This window comes from Xylocopa sonorina, chromosome 4 (assembly GCF_050948175.1).
Source record: "Xylocopa sonorina isolate GNS202 chromosome 4, iyXylSono1_principal, whole genome shotgun sequence".
Classification (NCBI taxonomy): Eukaryota; Metazoa; Arthropoda; class Insecta; order Hymenoptera; family Apidae; genus Xylocopa; species Xylocopa sonorina.
In genome coordinates, this window is record NC_135196.1 from 12,882,780 (window position 1) to 12,903,709 (window position 20,930).

At 49.0% G+C, this 20,930-nt stretch overlaps 1 protein-coding gene across 7 annotated transcripts in view; it reads left to right on the forward strand.

The window, feature by feature from the left end:
• The window catches only part of Scalloped (TEA domain transcription factor 1 homolog scalloped), a 120,651-nt gene that overhangs the window by 50,155 nt on the left and 49,566 nt on the right, over nucleotides 1-20,930 (forward strand). For 2 of the 7 annotated variants that reach the window (XM_076893585.1, XM_076893584.1), the window contains exon 2: nucleotides 3,433-3,513. The exons of 4 other annotated variants lie outside the window; for them this stretch is intronic. In XM_076893585.1, the coding sequence (XP_076749700.1) occupies nucleotides 3,477-3,513 (37 nt within the window). In that variant the 5' untranslated portion in view covers nucleotides 3,433-3,476. Of the gene's footprint in view, nucleotides 1-3,432; nucleotides 3,514-4,081; nucleotides 4,113-20,930 lie in introns of those variants that run through there. One more of the 7 variants, XM_076893589.1, reaches the window with a different exon arrangement.

The window sequence follows — 20,930 nt, forward strand, 5'->3', positions numbered from 1 at the left end:
CTCGTTCCTTTTATCATTATTGGTATCATGTACGCAGGGTGGGTTTAGAAGTGCCGCGGATATACCTGCTGCGAATTGAAATGATTACGTATAGTTTCATGGAAATGTGCTATTGGTTCAAATACGAAATTCTATGGGGCACACAGAAGCGAAGGTAGAAGGTGGAAAGCATACTGCTATTATCAGATTGCTTGAGAATGATAACACGTTTGCTCGCAAACTTATTTCATTGCAAACCGCGTCCATGTTCTTGCGAACGCAAGAAAGCCATTAATTAAGCGTCTCGCGCACACGAGAGACGCTTTTAATTAAGAGGAGCACCGTGTATTTCAGTTTGTTAAAAGTTGCCAGTGCAAGCGTCCGAATACTTCCGTGACTCGCTGCGCACATCCGTACAAACTCGACGAAACAACTCGAACTGGTAACACCTTCATAAACTGGCCTCGTTCGCACCCGGAAGCAACCGACCGTCATTATCGCGGGCCTGAAAAAGCCGGAGGAACCCTCCTAAGCGTCGTTAGAAGATGGATCCACGATCACGCAACGCGTGGCACGTATCGAACGTGCCTCGTGCCGCGAATGAAGCCAAGCGGAAGGGTCACCTCGAATTATTTAAAGAGCCTTTCGTCGGGGTGGAATATTATAATTTCGAGGACGCGGCTGCCAGGAAGCGGCTTCTCACGGAACGAACGTTTTCCGCGAATCAGCACGCGTGTGCACGCGGTTTCCCGATGCCCAGGGCATCGTTCTCGATGTCTCGATGACGCCCGAGGCACGGTTCACCCTCGAGATTCCTTTCCGCGTAGAGAAGAGCGTTCCAGGGGCCCTGGCATTCTTTCGTGGATACTCAGCTTTATACCCGGAAGCCGTTCGTCGTGGATCTTCTCCTTTTTTTTTTCCCCGTCTCCGAGCCGCGCTAGGAAAGGACGAGCCGGCGACGGGACAAAAGGAAGCGTTGGCACACGGCTCTCTCTCTCTCTCTCTCTCCGTTGGCGTGCGTTGGGAAATATACGGGGAAATAAACAGCATTTATTAGGAACGTCTGTCGTGGCAGCGTTGGTTCACTTCGCGATGGCCGAGGCTGCGGTTACCTCGATTTACGTGAGACGTATCGGGGCCAAAGCGGACCGGATGAGTGGACCGTTTATATCGGGCACCGTGGCCAAAATTGTATCGCTCTACCCCCTGGACCCGTGGCTTTCTTCAGCAAATAATCAATTTTCGAATTGCTAGCCCGCGCGGCTAGGAAACGATTCGGGAATGATCGTTGGAATTCATCCGGGTATACTTGCATTTTGCATTCGTTTAGCCAATTTGAAGAACTCGTGGCATTTAACGGGTTTTAGAACCGCGGGGAAAATATCAACGAGAGATTCGTTCGTTTAAGAATAATTAAAACATTCCCCCATTTTTGGCACTCGCGCGCCGGGTAGCCACGCCCGGAATGTTTTCGCGCAATTTTTCCGGCTTCGATGGAAATTAATTTTTCGCGTCGATATAACGCGCTAGAGGTAATTAAACAAAGCGTTCAATTAGACAAAAACTTTGAAAACGCGATATCGATTCAAACGCACGACGATTTTCCGCGAGAACGTTTCGCAAAGACCACTCGAACGCTGGATATGCTTCATATCTCGATTACTATTTATTAAAAATGATCGTTATGCCTTCTAGCCCTTGGTTACCGCGCAAAACTTACCAATCAACTCCCTAACGAGTTATTGCACGCGCACAGATACAGTTTCTATCAATCTTTCTATTTCGAGCATTGGTCGATGAAACGTTTTATTTCTTTTCTCTCTTCTTTCGTTTTAATCCCTTTTTTTTTGTTTAATGTTTCCGATTGTTTTGAACAGTGTACGAGTGCGGGTGCCCCGAAATGCCTTTTACCAAAGCTTTCGGAATATATCGAAGAGATTTCAGAAGCAAAGGGAAACTTTTGAAAATACGAAAGGCGTGTCGGTTTATTTTTAAATCGCGTGATCCGCGCTGGCCCACACCCTCTTGTCGCTCGATTTACGAACTCGAAAATCTGTTCGGATCCCACTCGTTTTTCCTTCGTCCAGAGACAACTCGTCCCCTGGTAATACGAGTATCCCCGGGAAACAAATCGAGCCGATTTCTCGACTCGCGTAACCGGAATTAGCCTCCGGAACGCCTGCTAACGGATCGAGCTGTTGCGCTAGACGGTTGTCGGCTCTCCGTATTAATGATCTGTTTGGCGATTTCGGTACGTGACTCTCGGTCGAAATACAAGTATAACGTTTTATAAATAGCGCGTGCGCGCGCTTACCAAAAAGAACGAAATAAAACTGGACGAACGAGCGATGAAAAATTGACAAATCCACGTTGATTCCGACTGAATTTCAAGCGTTCATTAGTCCGGACGGCTGATCAAAATGACCAAGCGGATCGAGCGAATGAAATCACGCGAGGAACGCGTATCAATAAATGCTTGTCGAACTGGAAAAAAATGCGAACTATGTTAAAGCTTGTCACCCTGTTTAACTCGATCCACGTGGAACCGAAAGTGCAAATAAAACCGTAATGACGGCGTTAATCAAAATTGCCGGCGATTAAAAACTCCGTGGAACGAATCGAAATGCGAATAGCTTTATGAAGCCCGTGTCAGCTTCGATTCGAGTCGGATGAATTTATAGCGCCGATATCCGGTAATCGCGATGAATTATTAACGGAAACACGTCCAGCTGCGGACAGCAAAGGGTTGGACGGTGGTTAGTTGAAAGGACGCGCAACCCTATGCGACTGCGTTACGTAATCTCGATCTTGATACCGAATCGCGTGCACGATTATATTGGCCGCGATGCATGTAACTTGTTTGCTCGATCCGCGTCTCCACGCTTTCAGAAGATGCTCGCGAGCGTAACCGCCTAGTCGCTCGTTTATATACGAGCGGGTTGTAACGAGGCGATTTCACTATGGCACCGCGTGAAAGTCAGGACGTCCGGTCCTTCGCCGCGAGCGCTAGAAAAACCTGCTCGCGTGTACCGTATGTTATTATCCTTGTTATTTATGCATCGCTCGGTGCCGACTCACCTGAGCGCAATAATTCGTCGCGATCGTACCGTTCTCGAGCGACGTCGAACGTTGCACCCTGCGGTCCGTCTGTTTACGAGCCCCGATACCGGAATCGTGGCCGGCTGGAATCTGTTCGATCGAAAAATTCGAGACATTGCTAAAATCATTGCTACCCGTATGCCATTACGATATTGTCGAGTAAGTTGCGTGTGTATGCGTGTGTGTATATATATATTTTGAAACGAGGCATGCTCGATTATCGAGCCGTGTCGTCGTCGATTCTATGCTGGGCGTAGAGCGCAATATAGTTAGGAAATATTCAGCGATCGCATGATCTTCACCGATATGTTCAACAGTAATTCTACATGTACGATCTCACTGTCTGCATTATAGGTGCACCCACGTCGCCGTCATCCTGACCTGCCCGAGAAATCCTCATGAAAGACTGGGAACTCAGTACTCAGAATAGCATCGGTATTGTAGCCATTTCTTTTTTTATTTTCCCTTCCCTCTTATTTAAACAGCTCGATGTTCCTTTCGCATCGCGGCTATTACGTTACGATCTGTTCCTCTCTCTTTCTCTCTCTCTCTCTCTCTCTCTCTCTTTCTCTCTTTGCTGTGTTTATTTCATTTGTTACGTTTCGAAATTTCTGTACTCTGTTGTTCTTTTTTTTCCGATTTTTCTATTTGCAACCTAGCTTCTTCTTTTTCTTTTTTTTTTATTACACGCGACGATAACGGTGACGATGATCGAGAGATGCGTCGTTGAAGCGTGATAGAAGTTTTATCAACGATTTTTAGCAGCGGGATAGATCGTTACTTCCGTTTACTTACGCACGCATTATTACGATACACGGAGAGCCTTGCGAGTTTTTCAATTTTCTTAATCGTTCATTTAGTTTCCGTGGCGTTTTTACCTTGTTTTGTTTGGCTACGCTTTGACACGTACGACGTTCAAGTGTACGCGTCTAACTCGTTGAAAGAATTGGGTAACGCGTTCTCCGCGATAATCACGGCGGACGATGAATTTCTTCTAGGAGGCTGGATGAATTTCTAAATGCAATTCGCACGAGGTAGGTCATCGGATTCGTACGATTCTTCCGACGACCTCGTCGAAAACTTATCGATCAGCCAGTAAACCACGTAAGATTAAATTAGATTAAGACAATGCCTTTTTCCAGCCGTGACAGTTTCGCAAATAGTACGAGCCTGCTGGCATAATCTGTCAGTATAATGATTTCCGTTTCGAAAAGCGATAAATCCCACGACAGTGTGTCACTGTCCACATTTAACAACTCGAGCGACGCGTCGCTCGGCTAGGTGACATTAGTCGCGGCAAAATTTAACCACACCCGGAAACGAAGACTCGTTATCGAATGGAACACTTGTATTTACGACTCGAACGAATAACGCCTAGCTCCGATTCGTGCGATGCAACAAAAAAAAAAAACGCGTGATACGATCTATCGCAACGTGTACCATCGCGCGCGTTAATTGGTCTCCTTTTGTCTCTCTTCCGGTTTTTCCCGAAATCGATTTTGCCGAGAAGCGCGCGCGGGGTCGAAAACTACCCGCCCCTGCAAATCCTGGTATATCTGTCCTTTCCTAGAATCGCTCCCTCTCGCTCCGTCGAGCGAGCCAGCTCTCGTTCTCACTCGCTCCGGGGCGAGAGTGGCCGCAACCGCGAATTACTTCGCAATTTCCCGAAATTGCGCAATCCGTGCAGGCTAATGGCCACCAGGCCGTTGCTGACCACTGGCCACTGGCGGGAAGGGATACGATCGCGCGGTGGAAAGCGGTGAAGAGGGAGAAACTCTATCGAAGGGATGGACCGTGGCGGTGGCTAGGGGGAGGCGACCATTAATTAAGCAAAATCATAAACCCAGCCAGGCTGCGGTGGAAGAGAGATAGAGAGGGAGAGAGAGAGAGAGACAGGGAAACAGGGAAACGGTTGCATTGAAAAATATATAAACAGGCCTGGCCGGCCCCGTTACTTTCACGAACGAGATCTCCGTCGGTGTTTAGCCAGCACCGGCCCAGCAATGCACCCGACAACTGCATCGCGCTGCAGTTTCGCGGAGGGGGATTTTATCGTTGGCACCGTTGCCGATTGCGGTTTTCTTTCTCCCTATTTGCGCTCGCGCATTCGATGTTGCAGAGTTACCGGCTGGTTTTTAGGGTTAATCGGACGGAGGGTGGTGGATCGCGACGAAAGGGTTGCAACCATCGTACTCTCTCTCTCTCTCTCTTTCTCTCTGGTATCATGATGCAAAACTTTGCATTTAAAGAGTGCAAACGCGCGATTGCTCTTATTTTATGTTTGATTTTTTTCGCTTTTCACTTGTTTTACTTCGAGCTCATTCGCGAGTTTGCAGTCCGAGCAGTCAAGCTCGAATGGCATTTTCATTATACGCGTTCTATTTTATTATTCCATCGGGTTTTGTTCATATTCGCTTTCCTTTCCACTTTCCTTTCATTCCTTTGTTCTTCTCTCTCGTTTTTTTTTTTCGTTTTTACTTTTGCTTCGTTGGATTGCTTTTATAGTCGATGTTCAGGTGTCGTGTCGGCAATTGGTTTTGAACGTTGGCCGAGCAGTGACCCATTGAACGGCGGCGTTATTAATGGAATGCATTGTCCGGTACGGAAAGGCTGTGACGGTTTGTAGATTTATTAAATCGCGCTGCTCGAATATTTAGATGGTCGCGTGCACGGTATCGTACGCTGTCGATGCAGCAATGAATGTTTAACGAGATCGCCTTGGGGGGACCAAGGATTAAGAAAGTGGTAGAATTCAGGCCGTTTACCAATGCTCGTTATCTGCTATTTCGTATTACAGCACTACAATACGTTGAATTAAACTGGCCAAAGTAGGGGATAAAAAATTCTTCAGCTGGTTCTCAAAGGAATGCACCTACGTAATAGCGGCTGTGACTGCGCGAATGGAAAAATGTCTGTACGAAATTGGACTCGGAATTATATCCGTTTACGACCACTGGAACAGTGGTTCGTTAGGCGTTATCAGAAAATGGACCGCGTTGCGCGATTTATTAATTGCCATTCTTATCGATTCCGTGTCCCTCGGATGCACGACGAGAAAGAGGAATGAAAGCATCGAAAGATTGATCGCGGTCATTATATCGCTCGATTCCATTATTTCGTCGCATCTGAATTACAGAAAAATTCTGGCTCGACTATCCATCCGCTTGGTTACACCTAATCTTTATTAACCCCGCTAACAGCTGATCAACACCTGAGCCCAATTCAATCCTTTACAATCGTTATTCGTACGCGCAGCATCGTTCCCATAAAGTATATTATTTTCCCACGTCCGCGCGTATCCCATTTCGCCGCGTCTATTTTCTGTAAAAACACACGTTCGCATAAAACCGGGAGCCGAGCGATTACAAGTAGGAACTGGCGTCGTTAGCAGACACGATCGCTCGGTGGCTTTGAGGACACGCGAAACGGAAGAAGGGAAACGTAACGCCCCATAAATAACGGCGACGAGGCAAGGGCTCGTTTAAGGCGGGGTTGGAGGAAAGGATTTTCGTGCTGGTCGTCGGCTGGAGCGTGTAAAAGCTGCGCTGGGCGCCAACAAAAATATATATGTATATACATATATATATTTCACTCCCGTCAATTTCCTGCCCGGTTTTCTTCCTCCCTTTCTTCATCTTTCGCCGGGATCGCCGCTAATTATCGAGCGGGCTAATTACTCGGACTATTTCTTGCGATAACTCGATCGATCGAGCCCAATTACAATTCCGCGAACATGGCGTCGTTCCTGTCTCGTGTGTCAGCGTCTCGCCGCGCGTATATTTTAGAGGAAAGGGGCGACGACGGTGGAAGTGGTGGGGAAAGAAGAAGGAGGAAAAATGGAAAGTAAAAAATACTGGTCTCCCCGGTTAAACATAGCGACCACCGAGGTTAGCCTGGGAAAAATGGCCGATATATTCTCGACTACCGGTGGCTGTGTCGCGGTGACTCGAACGCGAGCGTTAAAATAGACGACCGATCGTGTCTGCTGGAAGGTAGATAGTTTGGCGGTGTAGAATGTCGGTTTAGCGGGGACAATGACGTACACGTTGATTGTTACGATATTGCGTAATTTTTTGATTGTTTTTCAGTTGTTTCGAGTGTCTCGCTCGGTCGCGAGAACATTTCGCAATCGGTTCCAAGCGGTGAATGCACTTGCGCCCGATCGGTTCGTCAAATTAAACGAAACCCTGCCATCGTGCGTGGTATCGAGTCATCGCCCACTCGTCGCAGCTAATTCCTCGGACTTACCACGATCTCGAGTACCCCAATGGCATCGAAGACAGATCCCAGATGTTCTCCAAAACTCGAAACACGATCGCAAGACCCTTTAAGTAAATTTTGAAAATTTCTCAGGCTCGATTCCGACGAGATCGCTGGAACGACGACACGAAAGGGAGCGCGTGGAGAGACGGTAAAAAGATCGGATGCTCGAATCGTCGAGGTCGGCAGCGAGGCAAAAGGGTAAGCAAGCGGCAGCGCCGGAGCTAATAACAATTTATTTGCAATTCCCGGAGTTGCGCGGCTCGCGCGGCGCAACAGACGAAGGAGAAGAGGCGAGGAGAGGCGGGAAAAAGTAGTTGAAAAGAGAGAACGAGGGAGAACCGTGGCTCGCGCGCGTGTGTCGCAATGTCCCTTAACGGCTGACGGCTGTTGGAGAACCGGTCGACCTCGATACACCGCGGCCTGCCTCTCCGCTACGTGCCTACTACACCGGCTAATATACGTATCCTCGATAAGAGCACCGCGGCACCATGTCCGGCTTTAATGTGTACGCGCGATTATTTCTCGCGCTGGGAAGTTTGTGTAATACGGGCGTAATTAGATTCCAGCCGGTGCCGTTTCTTTTTCGGCCGATCGAGCGCTGCCCCTGCTATCCCTCCTTCGAACATGTTGTTCAGCCGCGCTTTTCATCGTATCGGCTGCCGCGTTTTCCTACGTTTCGCGCTCTTTAATTCGCCTGGTCGAGATCGCTGAAACGATGTGGGAGTTAAAGAGGGCGACGGTTTAAACGAGTTTCCTTTTCAGAACGCCCTCGCTCGCGGGGCAGACAATAAAATTGCTTCCGCGCGCGTCTCACCGCCTCGTTTCATCCCCCTTGTGTCAGTTAAGGATCGTCCGATTCGCTCGCGACGAGAATTACATCGCGTATAATTATTGTCGCGGATAGAATTTCTTCGCGTTCGATTTCCTTGGATCGATCGAATAAAATGTAATTTACAACAGCGCGCGCGCGCGCGAGGGAATACTGTTTTCCCTCGAGTATTTATACGCTCGTACTTGATAGAAGTAGGAAACTTAATGAACGATATCGGAGCAGGTTATACCAGACAATGAATTAATCTCTATCATCTATTGAACTCGTTCTACTTATTTATGCGACTGTGTTAAGGCCTGTTGCATGCGCGAGATGAATTGGAAGCCGTTCGATGGGAAGATAAGAAATTATTGTATCGTTTGGAAAAGTGAAAGGTCGAAGGACAAGTCGGATAATGTATTTCAAGAATAATACATTATCGTCGAGTTCTTGAATGAAACGTTCCTTATTATATAGGGCACGCGAATAGACGCGATTTAATCGATTTAAAGAGCCACGTTCTGCGTGCATCGGTGTCTGTTCGTGTGCTCTGAATTGCTGGGTATTACTATATTATGATTAGTCAATAATTATGCAATAACCAGCCGCCATTTCCCCAATCAGCGCCTTCGACTGTTCCGTGCGCACGGTTAATTGCTCGTTGCTCGATTAATCAGCGTTTAAGATGGCATTTTGTCTGATCGAACATCTCGAGCGCAGGAGGAATAAACCAAACGAAACGCGCTCGATCCCTCGTAGGAGCGTCGTGGATTTCGTTCGTCTCGAGTTCACGTTCAAGTCGCGCGAATACAGTGGCATTGTCCCACGTTTTTCATACGGCGCTCGCAACCGTGGCGCAGCTTAATATCATCTTATCGCGCGCGTCTATCGTTGCGTTATTAAAAAGGCGCGAGCGCACGTACTGAAAACAAGCGTGGCGATTGTATTCCGGTTTCTCTGCCGCAGCGCGGCTCGATCGCACTTTCTCACAACGTGCGCGTACGGAACGACACGTAGAAGGAGATTTCGTAGGCCTGCAGCGTGAAATCCTCGAAGCATTGTTTAAATAACGACGTTAGCGACGAAATCGGTCGCGAGATTGCGACAGCGAGTCGCGATCGAAAGAAATTTCTTCGCTAGCATTCATAAGCTATTCGTGAAAGGATCGGACCCGTTGACATTTGTGTATCCGTAATTGTTCAACAGGCTATGGCTTCGTTACGGATATTTATTCGCCAAACGTATATCGTGTACAAAGTTTACGCGAGATCGACGCGCCGTCTCTGAAACATTTTTCCCCGCCAGCAATTATCTCGAACGCATCATCGGCGGACTAATTAATTATTGTGCATCGGGGGAAAAAGAGTAATTATTCCAATTAATATCATTAACATCCTCTGGCAATTACATCGAGAACCAGCTATTAAATCCGTTGCTTCAACCTCATCTTTAATTGGCCGTAATCATCTTGCTACGGAATTATTGAAAGCAAAATGGTCGGGAGCGGATCACTCTATCGATAAATTAATAATTAACGCTCCGCAACTACCACCTGCGGCGATTGGAATTATGGTCGAATATCGAGCCGCAGCGGTGCCTCGAAATAGACTTAATACGGTATGTTATAACAATCGCGTCGAATACGACGGATTTAACGATGGCCGCGGCGTCCTGTTCGCTGCGAACAATCAATTTTGCATGCGGGATAAAAAAGGAGCGGGCGTCCGCGTACGCGATCGATCCGACGATACGTTAAACGATTGTCAGATAACGTCCGATGTAATCGTTCTCGTACGCTCGATTCATTATGAATAATTATAATCGAGCACGTTCCTGCATCACCGAGTACACGCTCCGAGCTGTTCAGAAGTCCGCTGTAATCCTTCGCGCATTGCAATCGAGGAAGGGTCGCGATCAATCCGAATTATACCGATACGATGCGTGTGATCTCTGCGGCAAACGAGGAAACGGTTTCAAAGGAAGCTCATCCACCTATCTATCCGTTATCGTGAAAATATTCCATCGATCATTGATTATTCGACGTTAATATACAATTTGATTAGCCAATTATCGATACTTATGGACTCGAGCGAAATAGCGGTGTAGGTTACGCGTAATACCTGCAGTTCCCCCAGGGTTCAAGAATCATTTTAACGAGATACGATTTTTCGATGCCTGCTAACCCTCATGAGTAGGATATTTTTCGAGCCCACGGTACGAGCACTCATCCCAAGGTTCAGAACCAATTTGTATAATCCCCGTGTTTGCCCCGTACGTGCAACGGAACATCGTATACTACCACAGTGGAGTAGTAATCAGTACTTTGCGCGTACGCACGGTCGGACATCACCTCTCTCGCGACTACCAATCAAATTCCACGAACCGAGACTTTTCCACCGGAATCGTGTTGCCCGCACTCGCGAGGGTACCGCCAGGCATCGGTACTCCTTCGATCCCATCTCCATCCGCGATTTAACGCGGCAAACGGAGAACGCGACGTACGCGTACGGCACGAAAAGGTGGAGGAAGGGTGGGATAAAGAAACGCGGAGGGCGCGCAACGTGGGGCAACGCGCGCGCGGACGCGCCAATTACGAACTCGAGCGTAGCCGGCCCCATTAAGAGCCGCGGCAAACAAACGACTTTCCCTTTTTGTCGTCACGATGCTCGATCGCCCTAACGATCATCACTGGTACACCTTCGCGCGCGATTTCAGGCCACGCGAGGAGAGGGGTTGGGGGACGGCGAGGCGAAACCCCGAGCAACCCCGTCACCGCGCGGCCATCCTTCCATCCCAAAGTGGAACGATTGCTTTCTTTGTCGCGATTCGCCTGCCTTTGATCTCGATAGAGGCGAACCCGTGCGCCGACACGAAGGCACGCACACCGCCTTGGTCCCTCTACGGCCGGGCCGGTTCGACCGGATTTTCCAGGGTGCCGTGCGCGCGCCGTGGTATCGCCGTTTGCTACGTGCGCGCCGCGGACGTCACCGCGCCATCGTCACCAGCATCTTGTTCCGAGCCTTAAACAGGCGTCCGTCGGGTTGTTTGATTACAAAATTATACCGATACCACCGCTAGACGAGCAGCTCTCCTCTCAGCACGAAACCCGTCGCCTTTGCTGCCTTTCCGTTTCTTTACCCCCGTGATACTTGCTCGCCGTTACCTTTTTCTTCGCGTCCCTCCTCGTCGATTCACACCGTCCGACGCTGGGATGCGCGCAGACGGATAAGCGACGAATGTTCGTGATGGGAGTGCCTGATGATGCGTTGCTTGTGTAATTCGTGGGCCTCCGTGGGAAGGTTTTACGCGGAGGTTTGGCGCGTGTTTCACGATCTGACGTTCCGTTTTGGTTCTGTGCTGGGAGTGCGATCGTTGGGATGAAAAAATTGGAAAGGGACGCGCGGGACGATATTTTAGCTGTCGCGCCGTTCTCTCCTTTTTAAATCGACGGGGTTGGAAACGTGGATCGTGCATCGCGCACCCCCTCGGATGGTTGCACGTCGCGCGCGCGCGCGCGCGGTACCCTTTTTACGTCGGTCACTTTCGTTTGCACCGGCTTCGTTTGCCCAGTCACTTATGCTCCTCGTGAACGCTTCAGCGGGAACAGTGAGCTCGTCGAGGAAATCGCGGGCCGCTCGTTTGAACGCCGCCTCCCTTTGTTACCTTCGACCAAGTGGAGGATGGCTCTCTTTGACGCTCGCGAGGATCGATCTTCGCGTTGCTGCGCGCTTCGATTTTCAGGTGGTTCGCGTTACACGTTTCTCTCGATGGAAAATTAGCATTGCGTGAAAAATGTCTTTTCTCTCGAGCTTCTCTCCTCTCTTCCAATAAGTATCGCGAAGAAAGATATCGACGAACGCGAGACTCGTTTCCGAGGGAGACGATCATCGAGTTTCATCAACCTGCATGCTTTAATTCCTGATTTGCAATTAGCAGAGGCAGAGGCGTTGGATACAAGCGTGCAGTACAGACTGTGCACGCTCGTAACTCGCGTTGACGCTTACTAACGCTTGGCGAACGACGCACAGGGGTTGCGCGAGTCATGTGCGAGCGTCAGCCATCCAACGTTACAACGCAACATAACTTTCCGGGGCTAGACACACCAGACAACCCTCTGGCACAACCGCAACACGGTCTACGGTGCTGAAATATTCTCAATAAAATTAGCGCCACGCTGCTGTTAGCCTGGATACGCGTCGAGCGTAAGATGATACAGCGCACGAAGGGGTGTGAACCCCTACGCTCTGCCAATCGTGGCGTTGGCGCGCGTTTCGTTAGAGAAAAATTCGTTCTCGCGCTGAGACATCGCGAGGAAAGCTCTCGAGTGTAATTATGAAGTAATTAGCGAGAGATTATCTTGTTTTCTGGTTGAATTTTTTTTTTTTTAGCTGCGATACACCGCGCGGATTCATCGATTTTTATTACATAAACGCGTCGCGTTCCGATTGTCGCGACATTCCAGCACGCATCAATTGAGGAGCAGTGATTTTCCATACTCGATGCTGGCTGCTTTTTACGGCCAGATTAATTACGTTTGAATAATGCATGCGGTGTTAATAAATCTCCGTTGACCGCCGGCAACGGAACGCAGCCGAATTGTTTCACCATTCGCGTCTCATTTTTCTGGATAATTCGTTCGGCGAGAGTAGTGGCCGGATCGGACCACGATTGAAAATAAAACCGAACGGAAGCGCCGGTTTTAATGGAAATCCTGTGGACAAACTATGGACTTTTATTCAAATTTCGCGAAACGGGATGCAAATTTTCATCGAGGTTTTTACAAACAAAACGCGGATTTAATTCGAAAACGTACAAGTGGAGAACGAATTCGATTGAAAAGTTGTACAGTTGCAACCGGTTTTCAATCGAGGATTTGCGGTTGCAGCGAACTTTGCCCAAAACCGATGCGATGCGGGGGCTAATAAATTCCCGTGATTTAACGTAGACGAAATAGAAGAACACGTGTTCGATAAGACCGCGAGAGAAAACCCAACAGGTTCTCGGGTAATGACGAAAATCGCGAGTAGACAAGCCGTAAGAAGCAAGCAATTAAACGATCGTTAAAACGTTCCTCGGCTCGAAAAGTTGGAAAGGCACCTGATTAGATGTGGGTAAACGGGTCGCGTGGTGTACACGCTCGTCGTCGATGGCGTTAATGAATCGAGCGCGATTGGAAATCACGATTCCAAGTACCCAGAAGAGTTGGTACCCGCGTTATCCGCTTAGTCACGAGGCGATCCTGGTAGTCACGCTCGAAATGCTCGTTCTCGCGGAGGATCGTCGGTACGACCCCGTGTCTTCATCCGAGTCGAAGCGTTTACCGGCGCATTAAGGCGCGATCGTATGAATATTTAATCGAGCCGGCCGGCATTTTAATTTATTCAAATTACGCATACCCGGGACGAACGTTAGCCCGTTCACCGGCTGAGACACGGAGTCGTCCTCCACGATCGGTATTTAGGTAATAGCCATCGAATAGAAATGACCGCTGATGGGAACAGATATTTTCCGCGTGATAACAGGAGTGAATTTCTTGGTTGAACGATTCCGTCCGAACGATAATTACCACTTACGTAAGATACGAACGATCGCGTCTGGTAGCTCCGATCGACTCGAGACTTTTAGGAAACTGGTTGGAAATTCTTTCGAACACCGCGAGATACATCGGACAAAACATTCACTCCGCGGAGTGATCGATTAGAGACGTCAACTTGTATTATCCGCTAGAGCTAATCGATGTCTTTTTCTATTTCAATATTTTATTCGATTAGAGTATTTTCTATCCGCGAGCGCGAACGAGAACTCGTTCCGCGTCCGTTACTCGATCGGAAAGATATTCGAGTCGAGATTGAAAAACGCTGATCGTGGCTGAGGCAAGAAAGGTTGGAAGAAAAGCGCAGGAAAAACGTGATGCGTTGGCGTTAATGACTCGTCTGTGTAACGCGAAGAGGATATCGTTTCGACGTTTCGTTTGGGAACAGAAGAAAAATGAAGAGGCGGATGGAAAAAGAGCGCAGTTGCGCGTTCCACGCACCCGGACAAGTGCTATTAGCTATTTGCGGTTTAGTGATTTCGTAATAGGCGCGATATCCTTCTGGACAAGGATCCCCGCGTCCACTTCCTCATTATTGCGGTGAATCAACGGGCCCCGCGTATCATCGCGGTACTCCGTTACGAACTGGTCCGCGTTCTTTTCCAATGCTCTTCCCTTATCACTTCCACGAGAAAAAGTGACGTGCGTTTCGAAGTCGTCTATTTTTCCATTCACATAACGACTGGCTGATTCGAACACGCAACTTCAAACCGCGCGGTTCTCTCAATTACAACGAAGCTAGAATAGCAGGAATAAAATAGAAATTTGTTAAGATACATCAGATTTTATCGGCGTCCACGTCTTTGTCATGCTCCACTGTTCTCGCAGCTACTTTGCGGTATTCATAGCCTCATAGGAAGCGTTTAAGATAAAGAGCTCTTAATTTGCGCGCAATGATGCATACGAGTCTCACGTTCGGTGTTTTAGAGAAGCTAGCGTAACGTGACGGATGAAATCAAGTAAGGAAAAAGAAATTACGATAGACGTGGATTGGATAATCCATTGTTTTCGTGTGATATTCTATTTTCTGAACCTCTAAATCATCGAGTAATAATCGATCGTGTTTAACTCTCTCTCTCTCTCTATGCCAATTACAGTGACTTCCTGTCGACGATCGCAAATGAGTCACCGCGGTGCGTTAAACTTTAGCAACCAGTCTCGCACATCATCGTAAGAATATCATTGATAATTGCTAGTTTCCATGATGTGCAGTCTAGCAGAAAATCGTGTCCACCTTTCCAGCACGTGAACTATCCTCGATGCTGACTACGATTTGATTGGCAAGTCTGGCTCTGATACAACTTTTTACGGTGGCACAAAAAAGGACAGTTTAATCATAGCCGACGCGTAATCGAGTCACTGTGAAACTTATCGACTCCGTGTAACCGGATGGTTCGGCTCCAGTAAGGTTAACCATCGATCGGCAAGCTCTGATACCGAAACTTGAGGAATTTACGAGGACCGGGGCGGCTCGGTCCGTAATAACTTGGAGCCATCGGCATAATATACCCTCGACTTTCTCAATTAACGACGCGCGGATGGAACAAGTTGGTACGATAAATAAAGCAAGTTCAAGCAGCATGACTCGGACTACGTCGGAGGTTTTAGCGGCGCGAGGAAACTGGCCACGCTGGTTTCAGCCGCTTGAATTTACGCAAGCCGTGCCTCGAGACCAGGCCAGCGCGAACCACCGAGATATTCCTGGGTTTTCGCGAGCGTCGCTCGACCGAGACGAATCCCTTTCCGCGTATGAATCATCATTACGTTTCTACGAACGCACGGTAAATTACAAATTGCATTTCCTCGCCAGCCGACAGGCTGAAAGCACCGGCTACGCGAAATCTGGACTGAACGCCGGTGCTGAACGGCCGAGGAAAAGGAAAAGGTCGAATTATCCTGTCGGAAGGATGCCCCAGGCTCGTCATTTCGAGCCTTCTACCGTGTCCCTCTCCTTCTGCTCTCTTTCAACCCTTCCATCTTCCATCCACCTTCGTTCACCCGCAATTCTCTGCCTCTACTCTGCTCTCGCGTCTTCTGTGAACGCGACTCAACGGGTCAACGTATACATAGACTTGGATGGAGCGATTATTGGCCTAGCCAAGTGATTCCCGCGTAACGCGTGAAATTTTTCAACGGGCGAAGCGTGCGCGAGCGTGTACCGGTGCCTGTTTCGATGGCAGATAAGCAATCACAGAATAATCGTGCTGGTTCGCGCTCTTACTTAATTACGCAACCAGATTAATTAGCGCAATTATAATTAGCGGCTACAAATTGCACGCGAGAGTTTCGCTCGATTAAAACGAACCGCGACGAATGAATCCGTTCCGCACCGTCGGATTTTCGCTCTCGCTCGAGCACAGCTCATCACGTTCTACTGGGTGTGAAAACAGTGTTCTTCGTCGTTCTTCTTCTTCTTTTTTTCGAGCAAACGTTGCGTTGCCATTTCTTCAATGCATCTTCTCCAGAGCACAACTCGCTGGTTACCTACCCTTAACGTTACGAAACGTCGATCGTTGCCTCTGGATTCGTTCTCCACCATCTCGCAACAATGTGAAAGGGTTGTATTTCCCGCGGTTACTTCCTCGACGCCCTGTACGCGCACACGATACTCGCAGGCCCGTTTCGAAGCCTCCTTTTTCTTTGGAAGAGGGTACGAAAGGAAGAGAGCGCGTCTCTAATGGACACTCGCGGCACTCGCCACGAGGTGAGGAGAAAACGACGGGACGAGAGGAAGAAAAGACCGGGGAACACTACCGTAGGAAGGGGCTGGAATATTAATAGAAGATCTCTCTGTCCTGACTAATTTACCGCTTCCGTTAACTCGTCGCGGACTCCGAGGCTACGCGTTTCACGCTGTCCTCGCGGGGACCAGAGTTCGCGTTGGTCCGCCAGTCGATTCTCGAGGCGATCGCGATGGTCGCTATTGTCAAGGGAGACGACGGATCCGGAAACATTTGCTGTTTGGAAAAAATGATTCATCGATTGCGTTCATTAAGAATCGTCCCGCGTGTTCGTATCGGTAACTTTAGTGAAAGTTCAGCGAAATTCGAGCAACCGCTATGTCTTTTAAGCGAAGCGTCGACATACTGTTTTCCTTTTTTTAATTGTTTCAAGGTTTCCGTTTTAGAAATCGTACATTTTCCACGGTATCAGTTGTACGTTGAATGTTGCATCGAGGCGCATTATCATTTCTCCCGAAGCAAATCACGACGCGTGAATAATCGCTTCGAAATTCACGCGTATTCACGTTTCTGGTTTCTGAAGACAGATACTCCGTTTCGTCAATCGGGGCGACGATAACGAACGTCTCAATACGAATGGTTCTTTTCGCTGGAACCAGTTCGCTCGCTCGTAAGAAGACCCGACTCGCTCGAAATCGTGTCGCGTGCTCCAAACCTTCCATGCGACACTGTAAATTACAGAGAGCGACGCCGATAAGTATTTCCAGCAAAGGAAGTGGCGGTTCTCGGTAGCTCTTAGCCGCGAACACCGCAATTACCGATGGGAAACGAACTCGAAACGTTTCAATGAAGCTCGGTTCGGCTTCATTGAAGTCGAAGCGGACCGGAGGCTGGTGGCTCGATGCGAGAAGGGATTCGCGAGCGAAAAACGTATCACGTCGCATCGCACGGCCGCGTAATTGCGCCGCGGTGCCATTATCCAAACGGTCCGCGTGTTTACACGCGTTTGCGCACACGCGCTAACCGAACGACGCGACGCGCGTGTGCCTGAAGCCGCGAGCAGGCGAGTAACGAGCGCACGCATTGGCGGAGCTCGTTGCCCGGGTAATCCCTTAACCTCTTCGCACTTTCGAAACTTCATTAATTCCCCCATGGATTCTAATCTAATTCTTACCGCGAGACGAGGGAGGCCGCAATTACCGTGCAAAAGTCCTCGATCATTTTTAACCAGAGTTAACCGGGGTTCGAGCGTTGGAAATCGTGATGTCCCGCGTCTACCTACTTATATTTAATTCAGTCGAGGGGAATCCGTTCGATCGCGGAACGCATTCCTACGCGTGAAAACGCAATCTCGTTCGCCACGCAATCCCTCAATCGAAACGGGGAATATAATTCCGCGGATAAAACGCGAACGAAATTATAATGGAACGCCGCGCGGCGTTGATAATTTTTTGCCGCGGAATATATGAACCGATAAATGTCATAAAGGAATGCGGGGCGGGCATTATTTAAACAGGTATATTACTTTATCTGCTAACCACCGATAACGAGTGGAACGTGCCCCGTTATATCGCCACCGCCCGCAGTCCCCGCGTGAAAAGTTTCGCGACGGTTTTAACAACACTTGTGTGTGACACGCGGCTCGTTTGCTTATCTGGAACACGCGTTTTCATTCCGCCTGCCACGGCAGCCTCGGTTTTCGATTGTGCACGTCTCCCGCGGCCTCATAATTGGATAAACGCACGCGAAAACGCGGCGCGACCGTTCTGCACGCTTGACGAAAACACGAGGCCGTGCATTCTATCGGTCGATCCAAACGTTCGGTTCCGAACGTATTATCGCGTTGAAATTGTCCAACTGCTTCCGTTGCGGGTCATCTCGTACGATCGTTCGAAGAAACCTTACGTTACACACTGTTTAACCGAATACTTTGCACCTCGGTCCATCTCGCGTTCAGAATCAGCCGGTCTGCGCGCGATCGAAAACAATCCACGGATTACGCTTTCGAACGTCACCGTAGCGTCTCGCTCGGCCATTGAATTTAAAGAGGCAACGGAAAGCGAGGGACGAGCGAGGGGAAGAAAAATGGCAGGGAGACGATAGAGATGGAAAATGGTAGGGAAAACGTTGTTGAAACGGAGAACAATCGAAAGCAAGTTGTTCCTCGGTGAATATAAAATCAGCAGCGTCGCTCGTTCGCATGAGTGGCGACGTCTATCCCGATGGTTCTTTGTCCCCGCGTCCTTTATCGTACGTTTCGCGTAAGCATTTTTCACGCAAAGCAGCGGCCGTCTAGCGATTTCTAGGCGCGCGCTCGCGGACGCGACGGTGATTTATTATGCGCGAAACGCCGCGGACCAAACCGAGCATAAAGACGAGGCGCGACGATGCCGCTTTATTTCATTTTACTGGCACCCTTTGCCTGCCTGCCTGCCGGTCGCTACTTTATTGCGAAATTCATTTACGGTGCGCGCCGCGTACCAGCCCAGGGGGTGTGCTTGCCCATTGCCCGGCTGAAAGGGTGTAAAGGCCGCGATAATTGAAGTCGCGACGCGTCACCGCCCTATTAACCCTCCTTTATGCCCGTCTGTTTGTTAGGAATGCATCCGATATTGGAAAACCATCGCGTCCTCCACCGTTCTGACGCTTCAACTCTTTATTTACTTGTCAGCGTAGCTCTTGAAAGAGTCGTTCCGTCGCTGTTTCACTGTTTCGAGGATGTCGAACAATGGTTTTGCGCCACGTTCGAACGGGACCGAACGATTAACGTTATTATCAGATGTCGACGGTTCGTTCTGTTAATTAATCAACAAGTAATCAACAGTTTCTCGTCTACTTGCGCACCAATTCCGAACTAGTCATAACTGAAACTTCGAGGTTCCGATGCGAGCTGGGTTTTGCTGCATTCTCTGCGGCTGCACTGTTCCATTGTAATAATACCTATGGTACTAATGTGGCGAGCGGGCAGAATTGCATAAAATTATTCGCGTTCGCCGCGACTCACCCCCGTCGCCATTCTTTGCATAGATACACTAACGTACTCGCCTTCGATTCACTTGATAATCGACCGAGGATTATTTTAATCGCGTTAAATATCGGTTTACATGTTCCTTTCTTTTATGTTTCAGGTAAGTAACCTCAGAGACGCTTCGAAAATCCCAATAACGCTGGTAAGGTGGTAAGTGGAACCACGTTGCTTTACTCTGTACGATTAATATTTACCATCTCCTCTGCGTATCTTACCAATCAGAAAAATTAATGTGCTCTATCGAGATCGTTTTATCGACGAAAAGGTGGCATTCTCTTCCACGTCTCGTGTCCACTAACCGAATTAAACTGCCGGTGGTGTACCTTAGCAACGTATGTATAACAGAACGCGTACGCGCGCGTGAGCGTGGATCCGCGCATATCCTGCATATGAACGCGGCCCTCCGCGTCGCAATATATTACCGTGCGCGATGTCTCGTGCAATTTACGTACGATTATGCAGATGCGCTCCAGGCTCGCCCACGCATACTCCGTCCTTCTCTCTCCCTTCTGTTCACGAGATCCGAATCGCGACGAACGGTGGAAAGGAAAAGCGACGTTACCGTTCGAGCGTCGATGGACGCTGCGAGGGGATGACGCCACGACGAATTGGTCCCCCTGAAATTAGTCGATCCTCAGGGTACGAATTGAAACGACGGCGCAACGGGGGCAAAACTGTGGTTACGTTCGCGCGGCGAGAAAGCTCATTTTTCCTCGTCGTTCGGGTAAAAATTGACCGCGGTCGTTCGAAATCGAAGTTAAACGCGGTTGTTAATTAGCTGAAAGGATCGCATAAATAAAGGCGCGAGATAGCGTTCGCAAACGGAATGGTCACGCTTTCGAGACCACAGGTTGCTCGAGCAGCGGCGAGAAAATGGTGGGACGGCTCCGCGCCACGTGGAAACTCGCCTTTCGGCGTAGAAACGCGGGCCGCGATAACGGGGGAGGGAAAGGGCGCCCGAGGGGAAAATACGAGCGGCAGATAACGCCTGGCCCCGTGTACACGTGTAACCGTACAGCCCATTAATCCGAGCGTGTCGCATTGATCTATCATTGTCCTGTAGGCCACGGTGATATACACATCTGAGCTTGATACATAATAGATCGCGAGCATTGCCTGCCGCGACGCAAATAGCGGCTGCACCGGGGCTACTCGCGAGTCCGCCGCGTGTGCGTTTGAAAAGTAACAGGATTGACCGGATGAAATATGGACGGTTCGACCGAGCGAAATCGGTTTTAGGTTTGCTCGGAATTCGATACGATCGTGTTTTTCATCGACGCGCCACGAGATAGGACGCTCGCTCTCGGCCACTTCGAATTGCTTTATAGGGGATGAATTTCGCGACGCTGCTAACTTTTTCAGAAACAATCGCTCGTTCGATATTTTCAAATTGCGGATATAGCATCGTTGGCGTCGTCGTATCGCGAGATCCCTCTCCGTTACGTTTTTATTCTTCGATAGATTTTGTCGATGATC